Raw genomic sequence first — 22,601 nt, forward strand, 5'->3', positions numbered from 1 at the left:
ATACTTTCAACCATAAATATAATTTTTTTAATTCCAAAGACAGTTATTAAAATAAAAACATACAAACGTTATATTTTTCATCAAAATTCTGGTGAGAGTTTCGTTACTGTGGCTCTCAATGATCCAAGTTGTCTAGGTTTCTCGGCTGGCTCTCTAGCTAACTGCCTCTCAGTGAACATCGGTTTCCTTCATTCCCCACTCAGGTCCTCCGAGCACAGATCCCAGCCTGAACTGAGTGCTGGGAAAAGCGCCCTGAACGCCGAGTCAGCTTCAGAGCTGGAATTAGTGCCTCCAACACAGGTAACCGAGCAACTCTTCAAGGAACCCGTCTTCTCTCATAGATTATTTCTATCTTAAATAGTTTATTTAAATGTTCACAAAAAGTTCTAAGTATGTTTTCTTTACCTTTTTTGCATGTGCTTTCTTACTGTCTCAGTCCTTAAAATATATATATATTTGACTGACAAATGTGTTAATGATGTCAGTCATTAACTGTGTACTTAGCACTTTTTTCTTTTTCTACCATTTACTGTTCCATGACTTTGCAATACAAACTCTGTGCTACTCCATTATTATCACTATTGATGTAGCAGAGTACAAAGAAGAGGAAATTACTACATCTTGCGTGTTCATTTCCATCTCTGCCTGTGGAACAAGGTACTTATACATGAGGTTCCTGATTGTCACATTCAAATACATTATAGGGAAGGAATAAATAATTAGAGAAGTAGAAGTAATTGTCATAGTAAAAGCTACCATCTGTGGACTTTACGATGCTTTTCATGTGTTACCTCTAATATTGAAATAATCCTGTGAATTATTATTGGCCTGACTTTAAAGATCCTTCAAAGGGTATCCGTGAAGTAAAAATTCTTTTCCAAATAATCACTGGTGGGAGTGGGTGGGAATAGGACCTGCCTGTCTACCACTTGACTCTCAACTACAGTGTAACTAGTTTGTCTCTAACTAGTTACCACCTACAATCTTTTCATTCATTCTAGCACTTTACAAGGGTACAGCCAGGGTCTAAAAACCACAAAGATCTCTTAAGAAATGTGTCTACATTCACGCACTCTGCAATTTAGTTGAAAATAAAATGGGTGGAGTGAAATAAGCCAGAAATTTTTTCTTGAGTTTATTAGATAAGATATTTAAACTAAAAGGAGAAATATAGTGTTTGAGGTGAAGTAAAGGGATAATTATGATAATTATTAATAATATCGAATGTACGCTAAGTACATATATTAGCTCATTTGATCCAGAAAAAAAAATGGCTCTATGAGTTAATGTATTAGTCTTATTTTATAGGTGGGGAAACTTAGGAACAGTGAGATTAAGAAAGGTGTCTATGCACCCACAATTAGTAAGTGACAGAGAGAAGGACAGGGAGAGAGACAAAATGGAAGGCCCCTGGCACCCTTTCCAGGCCACTAATAGCACTCCCTACAGACACCTCACCCTCCATAAGAGGTGGGTGGACATTACTGCCCCCAGAACTCTCCTGGGAAACAAGTCAGCTAACCTCCGGAGCAAACACCCCTGGGAAGCTTAATGAATCATAAATGTAGCATGAAAAATGTATTTTCTTCCTCTGTGTTCATTCTAAATGTGTCTTTTGAAAAAGCATATTGATAGCATTTATTAGAGAAACATTTCTTGATAAATGCATTAGAAATTTAGACCTGACTAAAGTAATTGGTACTGTTTCAAGAACTGGAATCCTTGGAACACTGAATTGGTACTAGAATGTTTGTTTCAGCAGCAGGGGGAGGCTTTGACACAGGTGGGCTGCTCCACAGGGCAGGATGGGGGGGAGATCACTGGGGTCCTGGTTGCCTATGGACCCCACTATGCATGTATCCTACCACTGACCCACTCATGTGCTTTCAAGCAAACACAATGTCTGCCCTAGCTGGTTTGGCTCAGTGGATAGAGTGTCGGCCTGCAAAATGAAAGGTCTTGGGTTCAATTCTGGTCCAGGGCATGTGCCCAGGTTGCAAGATCAATCCCCAGTGAAGGTGAACAGGAGGCAGCCAGTCAATAATTCTTTCTCATCATTGATGATTCTATCTCTCTCTCCTCTCCCTTCCTCTCTGAAATCAATAAATATATATACTAGAGGCCCGGTGCACAAAATTCGTGCACTCAGGGCAACAGGGGGAGGGGGGGGAATCCCTCAGCCCGGCCTGCACCCTCTCACAGTCCAGGACCCCTTGGGGGATGTCCACTTCACAGTCTGGGATCCTTTGCTCCTTACCGCCTGCCTGCTCACGGCTCCTTACTGCTTGGCTCACTGCTCCTTAGTGCTTCCTCGGAGGTGGAAGAGGCTCCCGCCACTGCCGCTGCACTCGCCAGCTGTGAGCCCAGCTTCTGCTGAGTAGCACCCCCCCTTGTGGGAGTGCACTGACCACCAGGGGGCAGCTCCTGCATTGAGTGTCTGTCCCCTGGTGGTCAGTGCGCATCCTAGTGACCAGTCCTTCTGCCGTTCAGTCAATTTGCATATGAGGCTTTTATTATATAGGATTTTTTAAACTGACAATGTTCTTTGGAAAACATGTCTGAGCTTCCCAATATTGTCCTCCAGAACAATGTAAAATGCACTGTGACAGTTCTCTGTCTAGATGAATCATAGCAAATCCTTTTAGAGGGTTACCAATTATTTGTAAAGAATGTATCCCTTCATTTGTATTTTAAAAAAACACACTATCTTTATCAAGATTCCCTAAAGAAATTCATAATCTTTTCGTTTTAATTCCATCCTATGGTTAAACTAGGAAAATGTCATGAGCTTAGGATATAATCATCTGAAATACTAAGTCATTCAAATGGAGCAGCAAAAGGATAGACTGATTAACCTACTTTGAATAGAAGACAAAAAGATGATTTGCTGTCAGAAGCATACTGTTCTTAAATGTATGATCTCTTTACGTAGATAAAATGATGAAGGTAGTATAAAAACTCAACTTAAAATTGACTTGCAAGCTAGTCAGGTAAATAGTTTCAGCTCAGCAAAACTTTCACTGTCCACTGTCACTCAAATGGTTCACAGGAAAATCCAGGGAATCCTTTCTTTTCTCTCAGGCCAACATCAAGTGTTGTAGGCTCAATAGGCAAGCAGCTATTTGCAAGCCACATTTTAAAAAATCATATTTCAGATTTAAAAAATGGAAGTTCACAATGAGAAGAATTCTTATGTTGGCTCATTTTCTTATCAAGATGGGGAGAAGGAAAGACATGGTCCAGTCTCCTCCAAATAGTGTTTTGAATATATTAATCAGAGTGGCAAGAGATTATAATAAACTATATAATCTCTATATATTTAAGAATAGTTTTTGACACTTAAACTGTGTAATTAGTATTCCCTGGAGTTACATGTTTAAAGAAATCATGTGATCTGAAAAATTAGAAAGCATTGGAAGAATTGAAGAAAAACATAGAAAGTAATGGTGTAAAATTAGCTTTTTCCATAAATGGGTTGAGGTAGTGATGAGGCAAAAGTTAAAAAATCCAACTTCCGCTGTTAAATGGTGGCTCAAGCATTTCTTCTCCTGGGCACTGGCAGGAGAGCTCGGGACAGGCTCCTGCCAACCAAAGTTGGACTTCAGGAGACTGACCGCCAGGCTCTCTAGTACTTAGTCACAATCGTGTAACAATCTGATTTTGCTGACTCTGGCACAGCAAATGATTCCTTCTACATAGTTTAATTCAATCTAGTTGGTAGTGTCCCAGAGCAGAACAATACAAGCTTTGAGATGTAAGTGCAGATATGTTGTCTGCATTTTTAAAGGAGTGATACAAAAGGAAGTGCATTTAATAGCTGTCATATTCTACACTTCCTGTGCGGAATGTGAAATATTTTGAATCTATTCTTTGAAATGCTTACAATATTAATATCTCCATTTTTCAGATGAGTGATGCATCTTAGAGAGCAGACTTATTTTCCCCAGGTGACACAGCCAAGGAGGAGAGGAACCAGCACTCAGTTCACACCCATCTGCTTCTAAAGCCCTTGTTCTTAACCACACACAACCTTGAGTCAGCCACATGAGGCTTATCCACCCGAGAGAACTCCCAAACCATCTATTTTCATTCTCATTGCAAGCCTGGTTACTACATTTATAGAGCTAATATGAGTTAAGTGATTTTTAAAGAGTATTTATCACTTTCTTCCAAAAATATTTTAAGATAAATTAGGATTGACATCTGATCTAAAGCTAAACACAAGTTTGTGCCGCCCCCTGCCAAATTCATTCTCAAACTCTTACTCTTGATGGCTTCCATTTTATTCTGTACAACAAATATGACTGAATGTCTACTATTTATAAAGTGACAGCGAGGCAGTGAAAAAGTTAGGAAGAGGGTTTTGACTACAAGAAGTGTCAAGACCATTATGTCTAATAGAAAGAGTTAGGTAGTATACTATAGATATTTTACAGAGAGGAAGGAAGAGGGATAGAGAGCTAGAAACATCGATGAGAGAGAAACATCTATCAGCTGCCTCCTGCACACCTCCCACTGGGGATGTGCCCGCAACCAAGGTACATGCCCTTGACCGGAATCGAACCCGGGACCCTTCAGTCCGCAGGCCGACACTCTATCCACTGAGCCAAACCGGTTTCGGCGAAAGAGTTAGGTAGTATACTATAAATGTAGCTTTGTTTGTTGGAAGACAGTACAGGAGCCACACCCACATTTCCTGTCCCCTCCTGGACATACACAGTGAGCTACCAATGAGGAAGGAAGTGAGCAAAGATGGAAGAAAAAAAATAAAAGAAAGGCAAGGATGGGCAGGAAGGCAAGAAGGAAGGAAAGAAAGCTGAAAGATCATTTTCATCTCAGTAGGAAATCTGTATGTACACAGTAGGTATTCAACAAATACTTGTTGAAGTAAAAAAATAAGAGAATGCTAGCAAAAAGCAGGACTAATAAATGCTTGTCAAATTTAATAATTTATAAGTTGTGGCTAGTGGTTAAAGGGTAGAGAAAATAAAAAGACAAAATTTAATGCTTGATCATTTTGAAGCTAGTTTCAAAAATACTTTTCAGTTATTCATGGTAATAGAGTGTCCATTTCTTTTTGAAGTCAGCACTGATTGGCCTTGATGTTCTACAACACAGAATTTCATAGATGGAGGGAAAGGGGAACCATATGCTCCCTCTTTGCACAAAGCTCTGAGAATTTGCTCTTTACACTTGAGGTAAAGCTTTTTTGTGTGCCTTTGATGATAAATGTCTGCTGACTGATTAAGAAAAAAAAAATCTGAGCATCTCAATGAAGCAAGTGTTTAAATGATCTGATCTACAGTAAGAATCCAAGTAGTCTTCGTTAACCACTGAACAAAAGCACTCTAGGCACAGATAGTTTTTAAAATGTATTTCTAAAGTCATACCTGATAAGTACTAACAAGAAAGATGGTAACAAAAGCCATGTTTTATTGAGCACTTACTATGTACTGATCCTTTTGTGTGCGTATGTACATGAATTATTGTACTAATTTTTTAAAATATTTTTCATTGATTTCAGAGAGGAAGGTAGAGGGAGAGAGAGACAGAAACAGCAATGATGAGAGAGAATTATTGATCAGCTGCCTCCTGCACAGCCCCTACTGGGGACCAAGCCTGCAACCCGGTATGTGCCCTTGACCAGAATCAAACCCAGGACCCTTTAGTCTGCAGGCTGACAATCTATCCACTGAGCCAAACCGGCTAGGGCTGTACTAATTCTTACGTGGATTCTATAAGTGAATATATACTTTGCAGATGAGAATACTGAGGATTCTAGAGATTAATTGGTCCAAGGTCACCAATTCATAATAAATAAATTTGGCCCCAGGCAGTCTCACTCCAAAGATAATGCTTTTCACAATCCTTATAGTGTCACCCACAGTCTGCTAGTGGTTATATTCTTCTACAGTTAAGCAGATCCCTTTTCTCCTTCCATTCCCTTTGAAAAGATGCTGAGCTCTTTTAAAGTGTATTTTGGTGGGAGACCTTTGGTAATAATGTACAGGTAATTTATGAGAAGCTATCAGTGACTGGCTTCGCGATTAGCCAACAAAAATATGCTAGAACAATCACAGCCACAAGTACATTCATTTTCAAATCATAATTTTGACCACAATTATAATTTTTAATAATGAAAATAAAACATAATATTCTCTTTAAAGAGATTAATTTCTTTTTTCTTTCCCTTCACCTGGTGCTTATAATTCAGAACAATCAACAGCTAAAGGAACTAAATGCCTTCTTCTTTAGAGAGTGTAATACCCTAAAATCCAATTAGCTTAAAGCAATTAAAATTCTGTTTTTAGAGCCAGCGCACCTCCAGGAGGTTGCTATAACTGTGGAGTATTGTTCAAAAGCATGCAAAGAAGAAAAGAAATGTCTATGTCAAAGTACATTTGTGAACTCCAGAGCCCTACCTACATGCACATCATGTCAGTGTTTAGACCAGAAGTTCTCATGGTGTGGTCCCTGCACCAGCCTGCCCAGCATCACCTGGGACCTTGTTAGAAATGCAGATTTGGGGGCTTCCCCTACTGAATCAGAAACCCTAGGGGTGGGCTTCCCCCACCTACTGAATCAGAAACCCTAAGGGTGGGCTTCCCCCCTCCCCCACCACCTACTGAATCAGAAACCCTAGGGGTGGGCTTCCCCCACCTACTGAATCAGAAACCCTAGGGGGGGGGGGCTTCCCCCACACACACCTACTGAATCAGAAACCCTAAGGGTGGGCTTCCCCCACACACACCTACTGAATCAGAAACCCTAGGGGTGGGCTTCCCCCCACACACCTACTGAATCAGAAACCCTAGGGGTGGGCTTCCCCCCACACACCTACTGAATCAGAAACCCTAGGGGTGGGCTTCCCCCCACACACCTACTGAATCAGAAACCCTAGGGGTGGGCTTCCCCCACACACACCTACTGAATCAGAAACCCTAGGGGTGGGCTTCCCCCCCACACACCTACTGAATCAGAAACCCTCGGGGTGGGCTTCCCCCCACACACCTACTGAATCAGAAACCCTCGGGGTGGGCTTCCCCCCCACACACCTACTGAATCAGAAATCCTAGGGGTGGGCTTCCCTCCCACACACCTACTGAATCAGAAACCCTCGGGGTGGGGCCTAGCCACCTGCATTGAACCAGACTTTTAGGTGATCCTAATGCTCACTAAAGCTTGGGAACTACTAAAACGGGAAATACTCTGCTACCAAAACAGCTGCAATTGAAACTTATGGGTGTAATAGTCTTGTTTATCATTCCTCTGGGTAAATACTAAGCGATTTACAAGCATTACTTACATATGTTTTCTCAGCATCACAGGTTTGCCTATAATCTTTAGTTGCATACTAATCTTAGCTTGAAAACTGCCTCTGTTTACATCCAGTATTTACCTATAGTTTATAATGTTTATCTCATGCTTCTCTGGCCAAAATAGATGGCTTTCCCATGTGAAGTAAATAACATTTGTTTAGTAATATTCCAAAGCCTTTCTAACAATGTGGAAAACAGTTCTTACCTAATAGCCATTGTGCTATCAAAACAACATTTCATTTGCTCAGTGAGAACCTATTTCTATTTGCTGTTTTAAGTGATAATGAGAATATGAACTATAAGTCCAGGCTCCTGAGAGAGATGCTCCTCTTCTCCCTGAAGTGTGGCTCCCTTGGCACCTGAGCTTCAGAATCCACTTGGGTCATGAAACATCGATGAAGGGAAGCCGGTGACAGTAATGGAGCTCTGTTACGTCAGCTTCACAGGACAGACAGATGGTGCTTCACCAGAGGAAAGTGCCTCTAATGAAAGGAGGTGGCTTGGGACAAAAATATTGGTGCTTTCTTTTTCTTCTCCTAATGCCATTCATGGCTCATTCATGACATCATTATAAAAATGCACAAAGTTCATGTTTGACTATGTATCCACAGTTTAAAATTCACTCGTTTGTCTATTTCATTGGTAAGGAAACCGGCAGGAAGACAAGAGAGTTGTTTCTAAAGCAAAGGATTAAGGGACAGAGACTTATATAACCAGTTGGGAAAGGAGTGCCAAAATGAGTTTGCCAAGTTAGGTGGAAAGTGCTGAGTGAAGACCAGTTTTGCTATAGAACAGTGGTTTTCAAACAGGACTGCTTTTCAAAATCACCAGAGGACTTTTCCAACATGGAATGCCCAGGCCCCGCCCCAGAGGTTCTTATTTCATTGGTCTGGGGTGGGACCCAGGCCTGTTCAAGTGATTCCCATAGAAGCTGGGGTTGAGCATTCCTGCAAGACAGCAATCTAACACACGGCCAAGGAACCTCCCCTGCCCAGATAAAAGTGGGGCGGGATACTTCATGCCACAAGCCTGTCTCCTCCTATTCCCCAGGGCCTAGCTGCCTTATCAGTGCAATCCCTCACCCTACCATCCATCCATCCATCCATCCATCCATCCATCCACAGGCATCCTTGGGGCACGAATCACTTGTCAGGCCCTGGGCGTGGTATGGAGCAGTATAAAAGTTTCCAGGCAAACTCTTACCTGCATGGATCCTACACAGTAGAGTCATAAGATAGACAAGGAAACAAGTAATTAAATGGAGAAAATTTGGAAACATCCTGATTACTCCTGGAGAGAGTTCTGAACAAACTACAGTACATGGTACTTACTAGTACTAGGAAATCCCTGGGAAGAGGGAGGTAGATTGACACGTACAAATTGTGGAGACTCTCCAAGATATATTGTCAAGTAGAAAAAAGTAGCCGAAACCGGTTTGGCTCAGTGGATAGAGCGTCGGCCTGCGGACTGAAGGGTCCCGGGTTCGATTCCGGTCAAGGGCATGTACCTTGGTTGCGGGCACATCCCCACTGGGAGGTGTGCAGGAGGCAGCTGATCGATGTTTCTAGCTCTCTATCCCTCTCCCTTCCTCTCTGTAAAAAATCAATAAAATATATTTAAAAAAAAAAAAGAAAAGAAAAAAGTAAGCTACAGAATAGCGTATCATTTATGTTTCCAAATTTTTGAAACACATTATGATGTTCTATCAGTGCATAAATATATATGTGTAACTGCAAAGAAAAGTCTAGAGGTGCACCTCTTATTTTCCATAATTAATTTCTTTTCAAAAAGAACGTATTCATTATTTGTCAAATTTAAAATTAGTACCATTTTTGAAAATTTCAGCAGACTCTTTACGGGGGGGGGTCTTCTGGAAATACTTGCATTTAACTAAGCTGTGTAGCACTTGCCTGTTAATGTGACAAAGCAGTTGGCGCTATCAGACATGATTTTATCTAAGTGACTATTATTTAACAGAGAGCAATGTCCTAAGGAAATGAGACATTAGACAGATGTGCCAATAGGGGAAAGGCAACGGAAAAAGAATCCAGAATGAGGACCTGCTGCATATTTAAAGAGAAAGACCCAGCTGCCAGCTTTCATCTCTGCAGCTTCCACAGTTTTACCCGAGGCTGGTCCTTCTAATCAGCTGGAAGCTTGAATATCAGCTGGTCTAGTCTTCCAATGGAGAGTCTCCATTCTAGCTGCATGTTAGAATCATATGGGAGACTTACAAAAAGATTAATGCCTGGCACTAAGACCAATTAAAGTTAGACCTTCGGGAGGTTGGGCCTGGGTGTTGTTTTTAGTATGACCAGGCCTAAGATCCTGTGAGAAGAATCATGCATGCCTGGCCAGCTTGGCTCAATGGTTGAGCATCGACCTATGTGAATCAGAGGGTCAGGTTCGATTCCTGGTCAGGGCACATGCCTGGGTTGAGGGCTCGATCCCCAGCGTGGGGCGTGCAGGAGGCAGCCAATCAATGATTCTCTCTCATCATTAATATTTCTATCTCTCTCTCCCTCTTCCTTTCTCTCTGAAATCAATAAAAATATATACAAATATATATTTTTTAAAAAGAATCATGCTTGCGTGCTCACACACATTTTGGCACCATTCCAGTTTGGGCAACATCATGCTTGCAAAGTACTCCAAAATCCGTTGCAGGTGCTGCCTCAACTCTAGGAGAATATGGAAAAAGGAAAAACATTTGTACTTTTGTGCTATGTGATTCCAATATTATAACACCATGTGTTTGGTTCACTTCAGGCTCGACTGACCAAAGAACAGCGCTGGGGAAGTGCATTACTCTCCAGAAATCACTCCTTAGAAGAGGAATTTGAAAGGGCAAAAGCAGCAGTGGAGGTAAACTTTTATAAAATTGCTATTATTTCATGTTTCTGAGAGTAGAATTCAAAAACTCAAAATTCAGCAGGGTCTACATGAAATGGGTCTTACTTTATAGACATGAAATAAACATGATTATGATTATCAGAATGAAACCTGTTACCAGAGAACTTTTGACTTCCCACCAGGAGTGACTAATAGATGTCACCTCTTATGCTGATTCTGTGATAGATTAGCAGTGACTGTCTGGAGTCCTGGGTCAGAAAGAACACTGAGCCTCATCTGGGTTCTATGATGAATCTATGCTATGCATTTTCTATGCCTCTCTCTGTGAGGCCAAGATTCATGCCTGGAATTTTCATCTCTCCAGCATCTACACAATGTCTGAAACATAGAAGGTGTCGCTGCCCCAGAAATATTATACATTTCCCTAACTGAAAAGGTATGGCTGAGATATTCCAGCCAATGGAAGGCCTATCTTGACTCAAGCCATAATTTTTTACTGTTAAGCATATGCAAAACAAATGGTAAGATGTCATCCTTTTTTATGGCCAAGTAATATTCCATTGCATATACATACCACATCTTCTTTATCCAGTCATCTATTGATGGACACTTAGGTTGCTTCCATATCTTGGCTATTGCAAATAATACTGCAATGAACATAGGGATTTTCAAATCTAAAAAACAAAGTTCACGAATAAACAGAAAAAAATTCAAAGATACAGATAACAAACTGATGGTTGCCAGGTGGGAGGGATAGGTAGAAAGATGAAAGGATTAAGAAGCACATATTGGCAGTTGCATAATAGTCACGAGTTATAAAGTACAGCATAGGAAATATAGTCAATAATCTATATCATAAAAGGCCTGTGGTCATGATACCATCATGGCATCACAACCAACTACTGGATTCACCAGGAGGTGCATTGATGGATCCCGCAGCGGCCACAGTGGGCGGGACTTCTGGAGTGTTGCGGGGTGCTGGCAGCGTCTGAGGAGCATCACGGGCTTCCAGCAGCGTCCACGGAATGTGCAAGGCTTTGCAGGGCGGTGGACATGACCCTGATGGTAGGTTAGGCCTAGAGGACCCTACACACGCACGACTTAATCGTGTGCTGGGCCTCTAGTATTGTAATAACTATGTATGGTGTCAGGTGGGTACTAGAGTTATGGGGAGATCACTTTGTAAATTATCCTAATATATAAAAACCCTGGGTCCATCATGACCAGAGGCTCGACCAACCAGAAGTCAGTCCTGCAGGCGCAGTGACCCAGCACTGACTGCTGAGGGGGCTGTGAATCAGGCCCGGAGAGAGGCCTGAAGAGAGAAGCAGTGTCTGATCCATAGCCTGTGTGGCAGCTGTTAATCAGCACGTGCCTCTCTCTTTCTCTCTGGGCTGGGCCAGCAGCCACGCCTCCATTTCTCTCCAGGCCTCCACCAGGACTGCTGATCAGCCCCGCTTTTCTGATCAGGCCCCATTGATAGGCCCAGAGACACTGACTGGCATAGAAACCAACCAATCAGAACCAAATCTGGGTGAAGTGTGAGGAGCCAATGGCTGCCTAGGAGGCGGAGCTTTTGATGCTGACTGGCATAGAAACCGACCAATCAGAACCAAATTGGCTGGCAAAGGAGGGCTGTTGGGGGCGAGATCAGGCCGGCAGGGGAGGGCAGTTGGGGTGATCAGGCAGGCAGAGGCAGTTGGGGGCAACCAGGCTGGCAGGGGAGAGCAGTTGGGGGAGAGATCAGGCTGGCAGGGGAGGGCTATTGGGGGCGAGATCAGGCTGGCAGGGGAGGGCAGTTGGGGGTGAGATCAGGCTGGCAGGGGAGGGCCGTTGGGGGCAAGATCAGGCCAGCAGGGGAGGGCAGTTTGGGGCAACCAGGCCAGCAGGGGAGGGTAGTTGGGGGCGAGATCAGGCTGGCAGGGGAGGTCAGTTGGGGGCAACCAGGCTGGCAGGGGAGGGTAGTTGGGGGCGAGATCAGGCCGGCAGGGGAGGGCAGTTGGGGGTGAGATCAGGCTGGCAGGGGAGGGCAGTTGGGGGCAAGATCAGGCCAGCAGAGGAGGGCAGTTGGGGGCAACCAGGCTGGCAGGGGAGGGTAGTTGGGGGCAAGATCAGGCCGGCAGGGGAGGGCAGTTGAAAAAAAAATTTTTAAAGAGTATGCCAAACAATGACAATGTTTATACAGTAAATAAAATGAGATACTTAATTCGAACACGAATTTTCTTATTTAGCCTTCTAATGAGGAAGAAAGACGGAAAGGAGGGAGAGAAAGGAAGAAGGAAAGGAGGAAGGGAAGCCAAAAAAGACAATCTTAGCTGTTTTTTATCCACTTTCTTTCTAGTCAGAATCACAAAGAGTGTACCACAGATGCCATCTGTGATACTCATCAGAGCTGTGCTAGATTGCTATTTGAGAGTGGATCTCTCCACCAAACCCAGCAGGAACTTGTCAGGATCTCCATTTCTGTTACTGATATGAAGTCTTGAAAACTGAAAGTATTCCTGTAATATGGTTTAGTTATGTGGCTGTCTTACCACTAGAATTTGGATGAAATTATTGTACTATGAACAGTCTTTCACTAACTCCATACTTGAAGTGCAGTTAAATCATATTTCTAATTTAATAGTGAAAGGATTCTTTATATTCTAGAAAATAATCCCAGTCATAATTTCATATCATCATTCAGAAACCCAATAAGAGAACACTTTTTATCTGATCACAATACAATTTACCCAAATTTCTTTTTTTTAATTTTAGCCTTTTTACTTTAAAAAATTAATGCATTTAAAATCTCTTGAATGAGCAACTGATATATTTATTTGAGATCAGCTGAGACCACATTGTCTAACTGCATGGAGCCTATAGCTCAATTTATTTTAAATGTAGATTTTTTTTCAGACTTAAGAGCTCATTTAAATTTATCTTTTGAACTCCTGCTATGTGTAGCACACTGAATTAGTATTAAAAAAGCAGATTTTTTAAAACCATAGAATTTGGGTCAGCAAAGACAGAATTGATAAGATCCCATTTAGAATGAGAAAGACAATGGGTTCACACTCAGAAGGCTTAATTTCAAAGTAACATATCAATAAGAAAAAATATCCATCTATCTATGTGTGCAATATATAGAAATAGATATATATTGATATAGAGATATGTACTCAAAAAATCATTTCATCTTAGTTTTGTAAAGACCTTAGAAGTTATTTATTCCAACCAGGCACACAAAATATATTTTTTCCTACTCAAGCATACTTGACAAACTATTCATTCAAACAGAACCTGTTTCTACTTGAACACTTCTAATTAAGAGCACCTCACTTCTTTTCAAGAAAACCTATTTTAGTTTTGGACAGTCCTACCTATTAAAAAGCTCTTCCCTGGTCTGGCCAGCATGACTCAGTGGTTGAATATCGATCTATGAACCAGGAGTCACGGTTCAATTCCCAGTCAGGGCACATGCCCAGGTTGTGGGCTCGATCGATGATTCTCTCTCATCATTGATGTTTCTCTCTCTCTCTCCCCTCTCCTTTCCTCTCTGAAATCAATAAAAATACATTAAAAGAAAAAAAGCCCTTCCCTGTATTATGCTGAAATTGACCTACAACAACTCTCAGTGTTGCTTAGTCTTGGCTTTGCCGTCTCCAGAACAAGGCAGAAATGAGCTGAATCCCTTCTCTACATGACACTCACCTCATTCCTTGTAGACTTATCTTTTCCTGGCTTCTCCTAGTTGTTATTTCTTTCTAATAGCTTCATTTCATCAATAGTATAGGCCTCAGTTTCCACACCTGTATGGTCCTTTCCAGCTACAAAATCCTAGGAGGCTGTAAGTTACTTCAAGTAGTCATTCATTCAACAAACATCACTGGCCGTCTACATGTGCTGACTGCTGTAAGCATAAAGAAAGTGTGTGTTTAAATGCTAACACTAGTATTCTTGGATGGCTAGATTTGGATTTTATTCCATCTCTTAGTTTATCTGTATTTTCCAAACGTTCCATCATAAACATGCATTATGTTGGTAACCAAGGAAAACGTGGTAAGTTATAGACATTAGAGAGGGATATAAGATGCTTAAAAGAACGAAAAGTGCCCCATTGTTCATTTCAAGGCCAACAAAGACTGGTGTCACAGACTGGCTTCATCAGAGACAGGCAGTTCTAAACACTAGTTAAGACCCAGAGGAAAATCATTTTCAAATAAAATTTTTCCAGAGTCTCCATTTTATATTTTATATCACCTGACTTCAATATTCTTTCTTTTTCACAGCCTATTCCATTCTTAAATGCTATTTTTTAAATTCCATTTATTTCTTTTATTGTCACCATCCTGCCTAAGAACCTAGCAGCTCCTGCTTCTCCTCAGTCCCCTCACAAGCCCCCGAGGTGCCAATGTCCTCCTTTGCCTCTTGCACAACAACCTCATTGCCCTCTGTTTCCACTCTGTCTTTCCTCTGCAGGGAGCACTCCCCCCAGATCCTCAGGGGGCAGGTTCCTTCCTGTCATTCAAGTTGCAGCCGGAGTGTCAGGGCCTCGGAAAGCAGAGCCTGCCCACCCAGTTGCTACCACAACACCTAGAGTGTTGTTTTTCTCCTCATATTTGTCACTGGGTTTTTTCTTGTTTGTCTTTATTTGCATGTCTGTTATCTGTCTTTTCTGCTTTAAAATATAACTCCCGTGAGAAAAGGATCCTGGTCCGGTATTTACCACTGTACCTCAGTATCTAAGACACTGTCTGGTACCTAGTAAGTATTTAGTAAATATTTGTTGAATTAATGGATAGATAGCTGATTATTCATCCCCTAATTTCGGGCCATTCTGTCTATTTACCATTGCATATAAAGTGCCATATCACCTCCTAATATAATGGAATATCTGCATTGTCATAGCTAATGTAAACAAACGATTCTGTCTAAGGCATAGAGGTTTCTACCAAGGACTGTGCCTCTGTGGTTGTCTCAGCCTCAATGTCAGGCAGTGAGACATACCTACAAGGATGCAAGTGGCATTAACCAGTCTTGCCGTAGAGTAACATTGGGCATGTCTTGTATTTTACATGGTACACATGAGTTTTCACTTTTACTAAGTAACACCTGACAACATGTCATTCAACTAATGTTTGGGCTAAAATGTCCTAAAACACAGTATCTCCTACCGGAGAAAAGACAGCCAACTCCACAGGCATATTGATTGCATATCTTAAATGGCCTGGGGACTGTTTATGTACAAAGGTTGACATTGCTCGAGCTCAAGCTGAGCTGTGGATCTAGTGAGGCCTTGTGTGGGTGAGGCTTTTTGTCTCCATATCTCGCATTTTATTGAAAAATCACTGCAAATTTATCCCTGCCCAAAGTATTGTAATTTTAGGACAGAAAAATAAAACACAAAATTTCCTGTTCATTCTTCCCTGAACAAGAATGGAGAGGGAATTCCTTGGGGATTTTCCTCCCAGCCAGCAGCCCAAGTGCACTGTCAGCTACAACGGGTTCCTAGGAAGGACACCCAGGGAGGCACAGGCGTGGGAAGTAGGGAAAGAGCCTGAAGCTGCCTCCCAGAAAGGGAGATCCCTAGCGAGAACTGTGCTGCATCTGCAGAGGAGGGAGAAGGTCACGCAGGCAGCTGGCAAGCCTGCAACCACATGCCAGAAACACTTCCTTTATCACCCGTTAGCGGGGAGGGAAAGAGCCAGTCGGCATCTAATATTGAATTTAGCTCGTTAGTCTGGCCAGGAGCCTCACCTTCAAATTCATCAGACATGTTTACGCTTCTTCTGTGGGCCAGGCACTGTGCAGGGTGCTAGAAATAGAAAATTGAATAAGACCTTCTTTGCCCTTAAAGAGCTAGAGAATCACAGGTGTTAGCATCTCAGGAGACCACTCAAATATAGCTCATCACGTGGCATAGTTATTATGGGTTTACATGTCTGTCTCCACACTAGACTTTGACCTCTTACAGGCAGGACTGTGTCTCATCCTTCATTATGTTCTCAGCCCTTTGAGTGTCTGGTGCAGAGAAAGGCCCCACAAAGTTTTGCTGGATAAATAAATGAGCAAAAATAACAATTGATTCCTCTAATGCATCTATTTCATCTAAGCATCTCTTCTCTAATGGATGCTTTAATAACATAACAAACTTACTGACTAATGGAAGATGAACTTTGGGCCCCTGACCTCAAAGTCACAATTCCAGTATTATGATGATGATTGTACGCATTTTAATCAGTGTTTTTACAGCTCTATCTTTGCCCTAAGGGAGGTCTGCTTGTGAGCAAATTTTGGAAAAGAATAATGGAGTATGTGAATGGAGGGAAATGAAGATGCATGGACAAAGGAAAGTATAATGGTCACAGGCAAGAACAAGAGCAGGCCCTGGCCAGTGTGGCTCAATGGTTGAGTGTCAACCTCTGAACTAAGAGGTCATGGTTCAATTCCTGGTCAGGGCACATGCCCAAGTTGTAGGCTCAGTCCCCATGCAGGAGGCAGCCAATCGATGATTCTCTCTCATCACTGATGTTTCTCTCTCTCTCTCTCTCTCTCTCTCTCTCTCTCTCTCTCTCCCCCTCTTCCTCTCTGAAATCCATAAAAAAAATATTTTAAAAAATTAATTTTAAAAAAGAATAAGAACAGGGAGCATAACTATAAATCGTTCTGGCTAATTAACTGAGCCTATTAAAATCTACTAACACTTAAATTCTAGAGCTCTGAACTCTTCCCATGCCCCAGTTCTCTGTCCTTTGAACTTCCCTTGGGATATTGCTTGTGATCATTTAAAATCTCCAAAAATTCTTTGATTCTCCCTTCAATATATGGAACTTAATTCTCCTCCCCTCAAGTGTGTGCTGGGCTTAGTGATTCACTTCTAATAAATAGAATAAGGTGGCAGTCATGGGATGTGACTTTACACATTAGGTCATAAAAGGCACCATGGCCTCCTCCTTGCTCTCCCTCCTGAATCACTTGCTCTGGAGGAAACCCAGTTTCCATGTCATGAGGACCCTCCGCAGATGAGGAACCAGGGCATTCTACCAATACCCAGCAAGGACCTGCAGCCTCCTGTCAACAGCACTGTCTGAAAAACCACAGACAAATTGGTAATTATCATGTTCAAGAACATGGATAGTGAGAGTTTAATGCTAACTACTAATTCCTTGTTCTAGAAATATGGGTGACCTTCTTTTCTGTGTTAAGTTTAATGAGTGGATGCCGTATTCAAAACAACACAATAGCTAAACTCAGCTCTAGTGACATAAACTTAAAAATCATTTTCATATAGAAATTTTGTTTCACCTGAAGTTAGTCTCTGTATATATTGTATATCTGATAGGCACCTCAGAAATATTAAATGATTGAAGAAAATTGGAGAAGATTCTGGGAACTGCTTTTACTATAGGATTATGTACTAGTAAGAAGCTACTGATTTGGGTGCCCTCCTTCCAAGAAGATTATCTATCTCCACCACCCCTTCGTACTTCCTTTTGCTTTCTAAGACAGCCTCACCTCTTTGAAGTAGGTGGAAGAGATTAATGGATTAAACGCTACTTAAATCATTCTTATTTAGATCAAATATCCAAAAAAAGATAAAATCTTCTGAAAATAAAATATTCTTTGGGAAATATCAAAGGAATCTTGGGATAGGTACAGACTTCTATAGATAGATTACATGAAGATTTGATGTATTGGAAAACCGGCAAAAGTTCCTTTGTTCTTATATTTATTTCATTTCTCTTCATTTTTAACAAACAAAATTTGATTTCCAAAAACAATATAAAGCATAGATAAGAATCATTGTACAGTGACTTTTGATAAACCCTCATAAGTGATATAGATGAAAATATAAAATGATATAAGGTAGTCTTTGATAAATGTATGGGTAGTTCTAGTCTTTAGTTCTATATTCAAGTCAGTAGAGCTATCTGCCCATTTTGCTTTTTTATAAAATAAAAGACTTTCTATAAAATAAAAATACTGAATGATCTTCTGATGACAAACACTTAAACTGCTCATTGGCTTAGTAAATAAAACATCAAATGCACAACCATACAGAATTCAGTGGAGAATTAGTGAACTCTTTGTGAGCAAAGTGGCATCTTGAATTTCCTCTATTCATTGGACTAAGACATATAATATACCATGCAATAATGGGTACAAATTGATGGTCAATACATGAATACTTCCTGATGATTAAGAAAGCAATTCTTTTTTATGGGGGTAACCATTGTCTACCTCTTCCTCCCAGATAATTAGTTGTCATCCTCTTAGATCTTATATTAGTCAGGGTTCTCTAGAGAACCAGAATCAATAGAATATACATTGAGTGACCAGATTATTATGATCTCTGAATGCATAATAATCTGGCCACTCAGTGTATATACAGCATATATATATATATATATATATATATATATATATATATATATATATATATATATTAGAGGCCCAGTGCATGAATTCGTGCATGGGTGGGGTCCGGCCAGCCTGGCCAGGGGGAGGGGACATGAGCAGTTGGCTGGCCTGCTTGCTGGTCGAACTCCTGGTCAAGGGGACAATTTGCATATTAGCCTTTTATTATATAGAATATACACTGAATGGCCAGATTATTATGTGTTCAAAGATCATAATAATCTGGCCACTCAGTGTATATATTTGGTTTGGGGATCTATTTTCTTTCATCAATTTCATCTAATCTCAGCTTTCTTTATTTAACATATTGATTTTAATTTATATTAAAATTACTTGATATTATTTGAAATATATATCAACCCCTGGCAACAGCAGCTACCTTGGCTGGACCAAGAGGGCTGGAAGCATGAAGAGAAAGTGAGCAAAAGGCAGAGAGGTATTAAAATTATCAATACTGCCCAGCTGGCATGGCTCAGTGGTTGAGCATTGACCTATGAACCAGGAGGTCACAGTTTGATTCCCAATCAAGGCATATGCCCAGGTTGCAGGCTAGATCCCCAGTGTGGGGCATTCAGGAGGCAGTCAACCAATGATTCTCTCTCATCATTGATGTTTTTATCTCTCTCTCTCCCTCTCCCTTCCTCTTTGAAATCAATTTTAAAAAGATATTAAAAAAATAAATAATGAAATAATAAAATTATCAATACCATCTATGAGCCACATGCAAGTAATTGGAGACAGAGTTTGATTTCCTATGAAAAGTTGAATTGTGTGGTGAAATCTGAAAATAAAAAATTTAGAGGCTTATTCTATCTTAGTTACCTTGTATCCAAAGAGTAAAAATGGATTAATAGATAAAATAAACAACATCAAGGCAAGCCCCCAAATCAAATTATTATGGTTATTAAACACCATTTGCTTCCTACATCAAAAAGCTTAGGTAGTTGGGAAAGGAATGAGCAATCAAATATTCTATTTCTGTGTCCTGCACATCTCTGAAGTGAAAATGCAAATACAGGATTGACTACCAGTACTTGATCTGACTACAGAACAAAAGTAGCTAGATCACTCTATCTTTAAACATAAGTGTGACAAAAGATTTAAATAATTAAAAGTAATCTGAGTGTGTTGTGTTTTTGTGATGGTAACAGGGTATTTATTGAAGCCATTTATAGTCCCCAACGTAGAGAATACACTTGGGAAAGCTATCGTGGAAGATAACCACTTCCTTGACTAAGTAATTCCTTGTGACACATTGGATCTTCTAAAGATAGTCTTCCTTTTCAAAATGAGCCTTTTTTTATTCTAAAGTATTTGTTCTCTACCTATGGTGCACAGACATTGAATTGTGACCATCAAATTCAAGTCACCTCATAGATTCGATTTTAGATTTCACTGGTCAGGTGGCAATAATACAATTTCATCTTTAAAATTGGAACTGTTTCTTTTATTAGTGAAGTTTGATTTTATAGATTTACCAAATCACAGTGATTATTTGGACCAATAACAGAGACATAAACCATCCTATATAATAAAGAGGTAATATGCAAATTGACCCTCACATCACAAGATAGCTGCCCCATGTGGTCACAAGATGGCCCCCACATTGTCACAAGATGGCCGCTCCCACGTTGTCACAAGATGGCTGGCAGGGGAGGGCAGTTGGGTGTGACCAGGCCTGCACGGGAGGGCAGTTGGGGGTGACCAGGCCTGCAGGGGAGGGCAGTTGGGGGTGATCGGGCTGGCAGGGGAGCAGTTAGGTGTCAATCAGGCCAGCAGAGGAGCAGTTAGGGGGTGATCAGGCTGGCAGGCAGAAGTGGTTAGGGACAATCAGGCAGGCAGGCAGGCAAGTGGTTAGGAGCCAGCAGTCCCGGATTGTGAGAGGGATGTCCAACTGGCCATTTAGGCCCAATCCCTGCAGTATCAGGCCTAAACTGGCAGTTGCACATTCCCCGAGGGGTCCCAGATTGGAGAGGGTGCAGGCCGGGCTGAGGGACACCCCCTCTCCCCCAGAGCACAAATTTTGTGTACTGGGCCTCTAGTTCAAAATAATAGCTTTGCACCCTTCAGGTTGCTTGGGATGGGTGAGAACACACACACATGCGCGCGCGCGCGCGCACACACACACACACACACACACACACACACACACAGCCCTATAAATTCAGGTAGAGGTTCTGGCTCATTCAGGCAAGGATCCTGAGCATGTGATGGAGGTGAAATGGCCACACGAGTGGAACCTGCAGATTCCCAGGCCAGCTTCCTCCAGAGTCCCTATGATGGGTGTGCAGCTTTTGGTGACACTAACTCCACAAGGCAGGCCTTTTACACTTGGGCTTTGCATCATTACTCAGGATTTACATAGTCCATCCTCAACCCATTCTGTTCTCAGGCTAATGCAGAAGTTAGGAGAGGTGGGGCCTCATGCTGTGTATCCATCGAAAGACGGGGAGAAAAGGGCAGAAAGTGGCCCCACACTCCCTGGCACCATCTGCACCTCTTGCTCCCTGGCTGTCCAAACAGCCTAGCACCATTCCCAAAGGGGAGAGCCTAGCTTTTAAAAAAATGTAAAAGTACATATGGACTTTGAGAAAAGAGTAGAAGGAAACACAAAGGTGTTAATAATTTATCTATGGATGGTGAGAATAAGAGATTATTAATTTTCATTGGCAATTTCAACTGTTTCTTAACAATTATAATGGCAATGTGTTGCTTTCATAAACATAAAATAAGTTGTTTGTTTTTCTCTCTTCTTAATGCATGCCCTGTGTGTCAGAACGAGGTTAAGAGACTTGGGCTCTCATTCCCCTCTGCTGCTCACTGCCTTGGTAGGCTGGGGACATCCCTTTCCCTCTCTGGGCCTCAGTTTTTTCATCTGTAATTTGAGACTACTAGATTATATCCATGGTACCCTAACTCAGCTGTCCCTTGGAACTACCTGGGGAGCTTCCAAAACTCCTATGCCTCTGTCCCACCCCCGGAGATTGTGATTGCATTGGCCCTGGCCATGGTCTGGACCTTGGAATTTTGAAAAGAGCCCCAGGTGATTCAATGAGCAGACTAGTTTGGGAATCTCTGGGTTTAATGATTTTTAAGGCTCTCTTCTGCTGTGCCAGTCTATGAGTATATGATTCTTCTCTTTTGCCTAGGGCCATCCCTAAGTACCAGTTCCTTTTTTTAGCAATTGCTAAGAAATAATATTCTAAAACGTTCCTAGGTGACCCATTTTGATGTCTTGCAATCATTTCAATCAGAGTACATTTTCTTTATGTCTAATCTAAATTCCTACTGCAGCAGTTTAAGCCAGGGTGGGAAAAGGGGCAGTCTAGCTATGATGGGCGTGGTTGTTGAATTCCTTGCATGAACTTATATCACCAGCATCAGTCATTTTTCAATCCCAACTAAATTCTCTCATGACCATATCTTTACCTAACAATTTCCTTGTCAAGGTTCTGATAGTGAGGGGGAAATGCAACATTTCTTACCACCATATTGCCCAAAGAATAGCATCCCTAGATATGTGTTCCTGTAGAGTTCTTAAATGCAGTATATTTTTAATCTTTTAACATTTTAATTGCTTTCCTTCACCTTCTTTCCAGATTTCCTCTGTACTTCCTCAGTGTTTTTCCCTTTTATTCGTATATTTTAAAGTTAACAGATTTCAACAAAACTAATTGCAAGAGACATGTCATAATACACATTCTGGGCAAGCACTCAAGGTACAACTAAAACGACTGAAAATACTGTGCCATTTACAAAATAATTATTTCCCACACTGAAAAAATATGGCTTAACACTCTTTACCATTGTACCCAGATTCAGGAAGGATGAATGACTTGAACATGAGCCCTCTCTTTATTTTTTCTTAAATGAGTTCTGGTTTTAGCCGTTACACTAGCCCCAAGGCTAAATTTGTTCTTTGTATAAATTTGTTCTTTGTATGACCATTCACCGTGAATCTTCCTTACATCTTACTATGGGCATTCATTTGCAAGTGAAAATAGAAACAGTCACCTGTCCTGGTTTCAG

General features: G+C 41.3%; 1 protein-coding gene across 15 annotated transcripts in view; it reads left to right on the plus strand.

Moving 5' to 3' along the window:
* The window catches only part of PEX5L (peroxisomal biogenesis factor 5 like), a 237,947-nt gene that overhangs the window by 167,715 nt on the left and 47,631 nt on the right, over window positions 1-22,601 (plus strand). For all 15 annotated transcript variants that reach the window (XM_080654133.1, XM_080654139.1, XM_080654140.1 and 12 more), the window contains 2 exons: window positions 204-300; window positions 10,089-10,184. In XM_080654133.1, the coding sequence (XP_080510259.1) occupies window positions 204-300; window positions 10,089-10,184 (193 nt within the window). The remainder of the gene's footprint in view (window positions 1-203; window positions 301-10,088; window positions 10,185-22,601) is intronic.

The sequence above is a fragment of the Plecotus auritus genome, assembly GCF_963455305.1.
Source record: "Plecotus auritus genome assembly, chromosome: 2".
Classification (NCBI taxonomy): Eukaryota; Metazoa; Chordata; class Mammalia; order Chiroptera; family Vespertilionidae; genus Plecotus; species Plecotus auritus.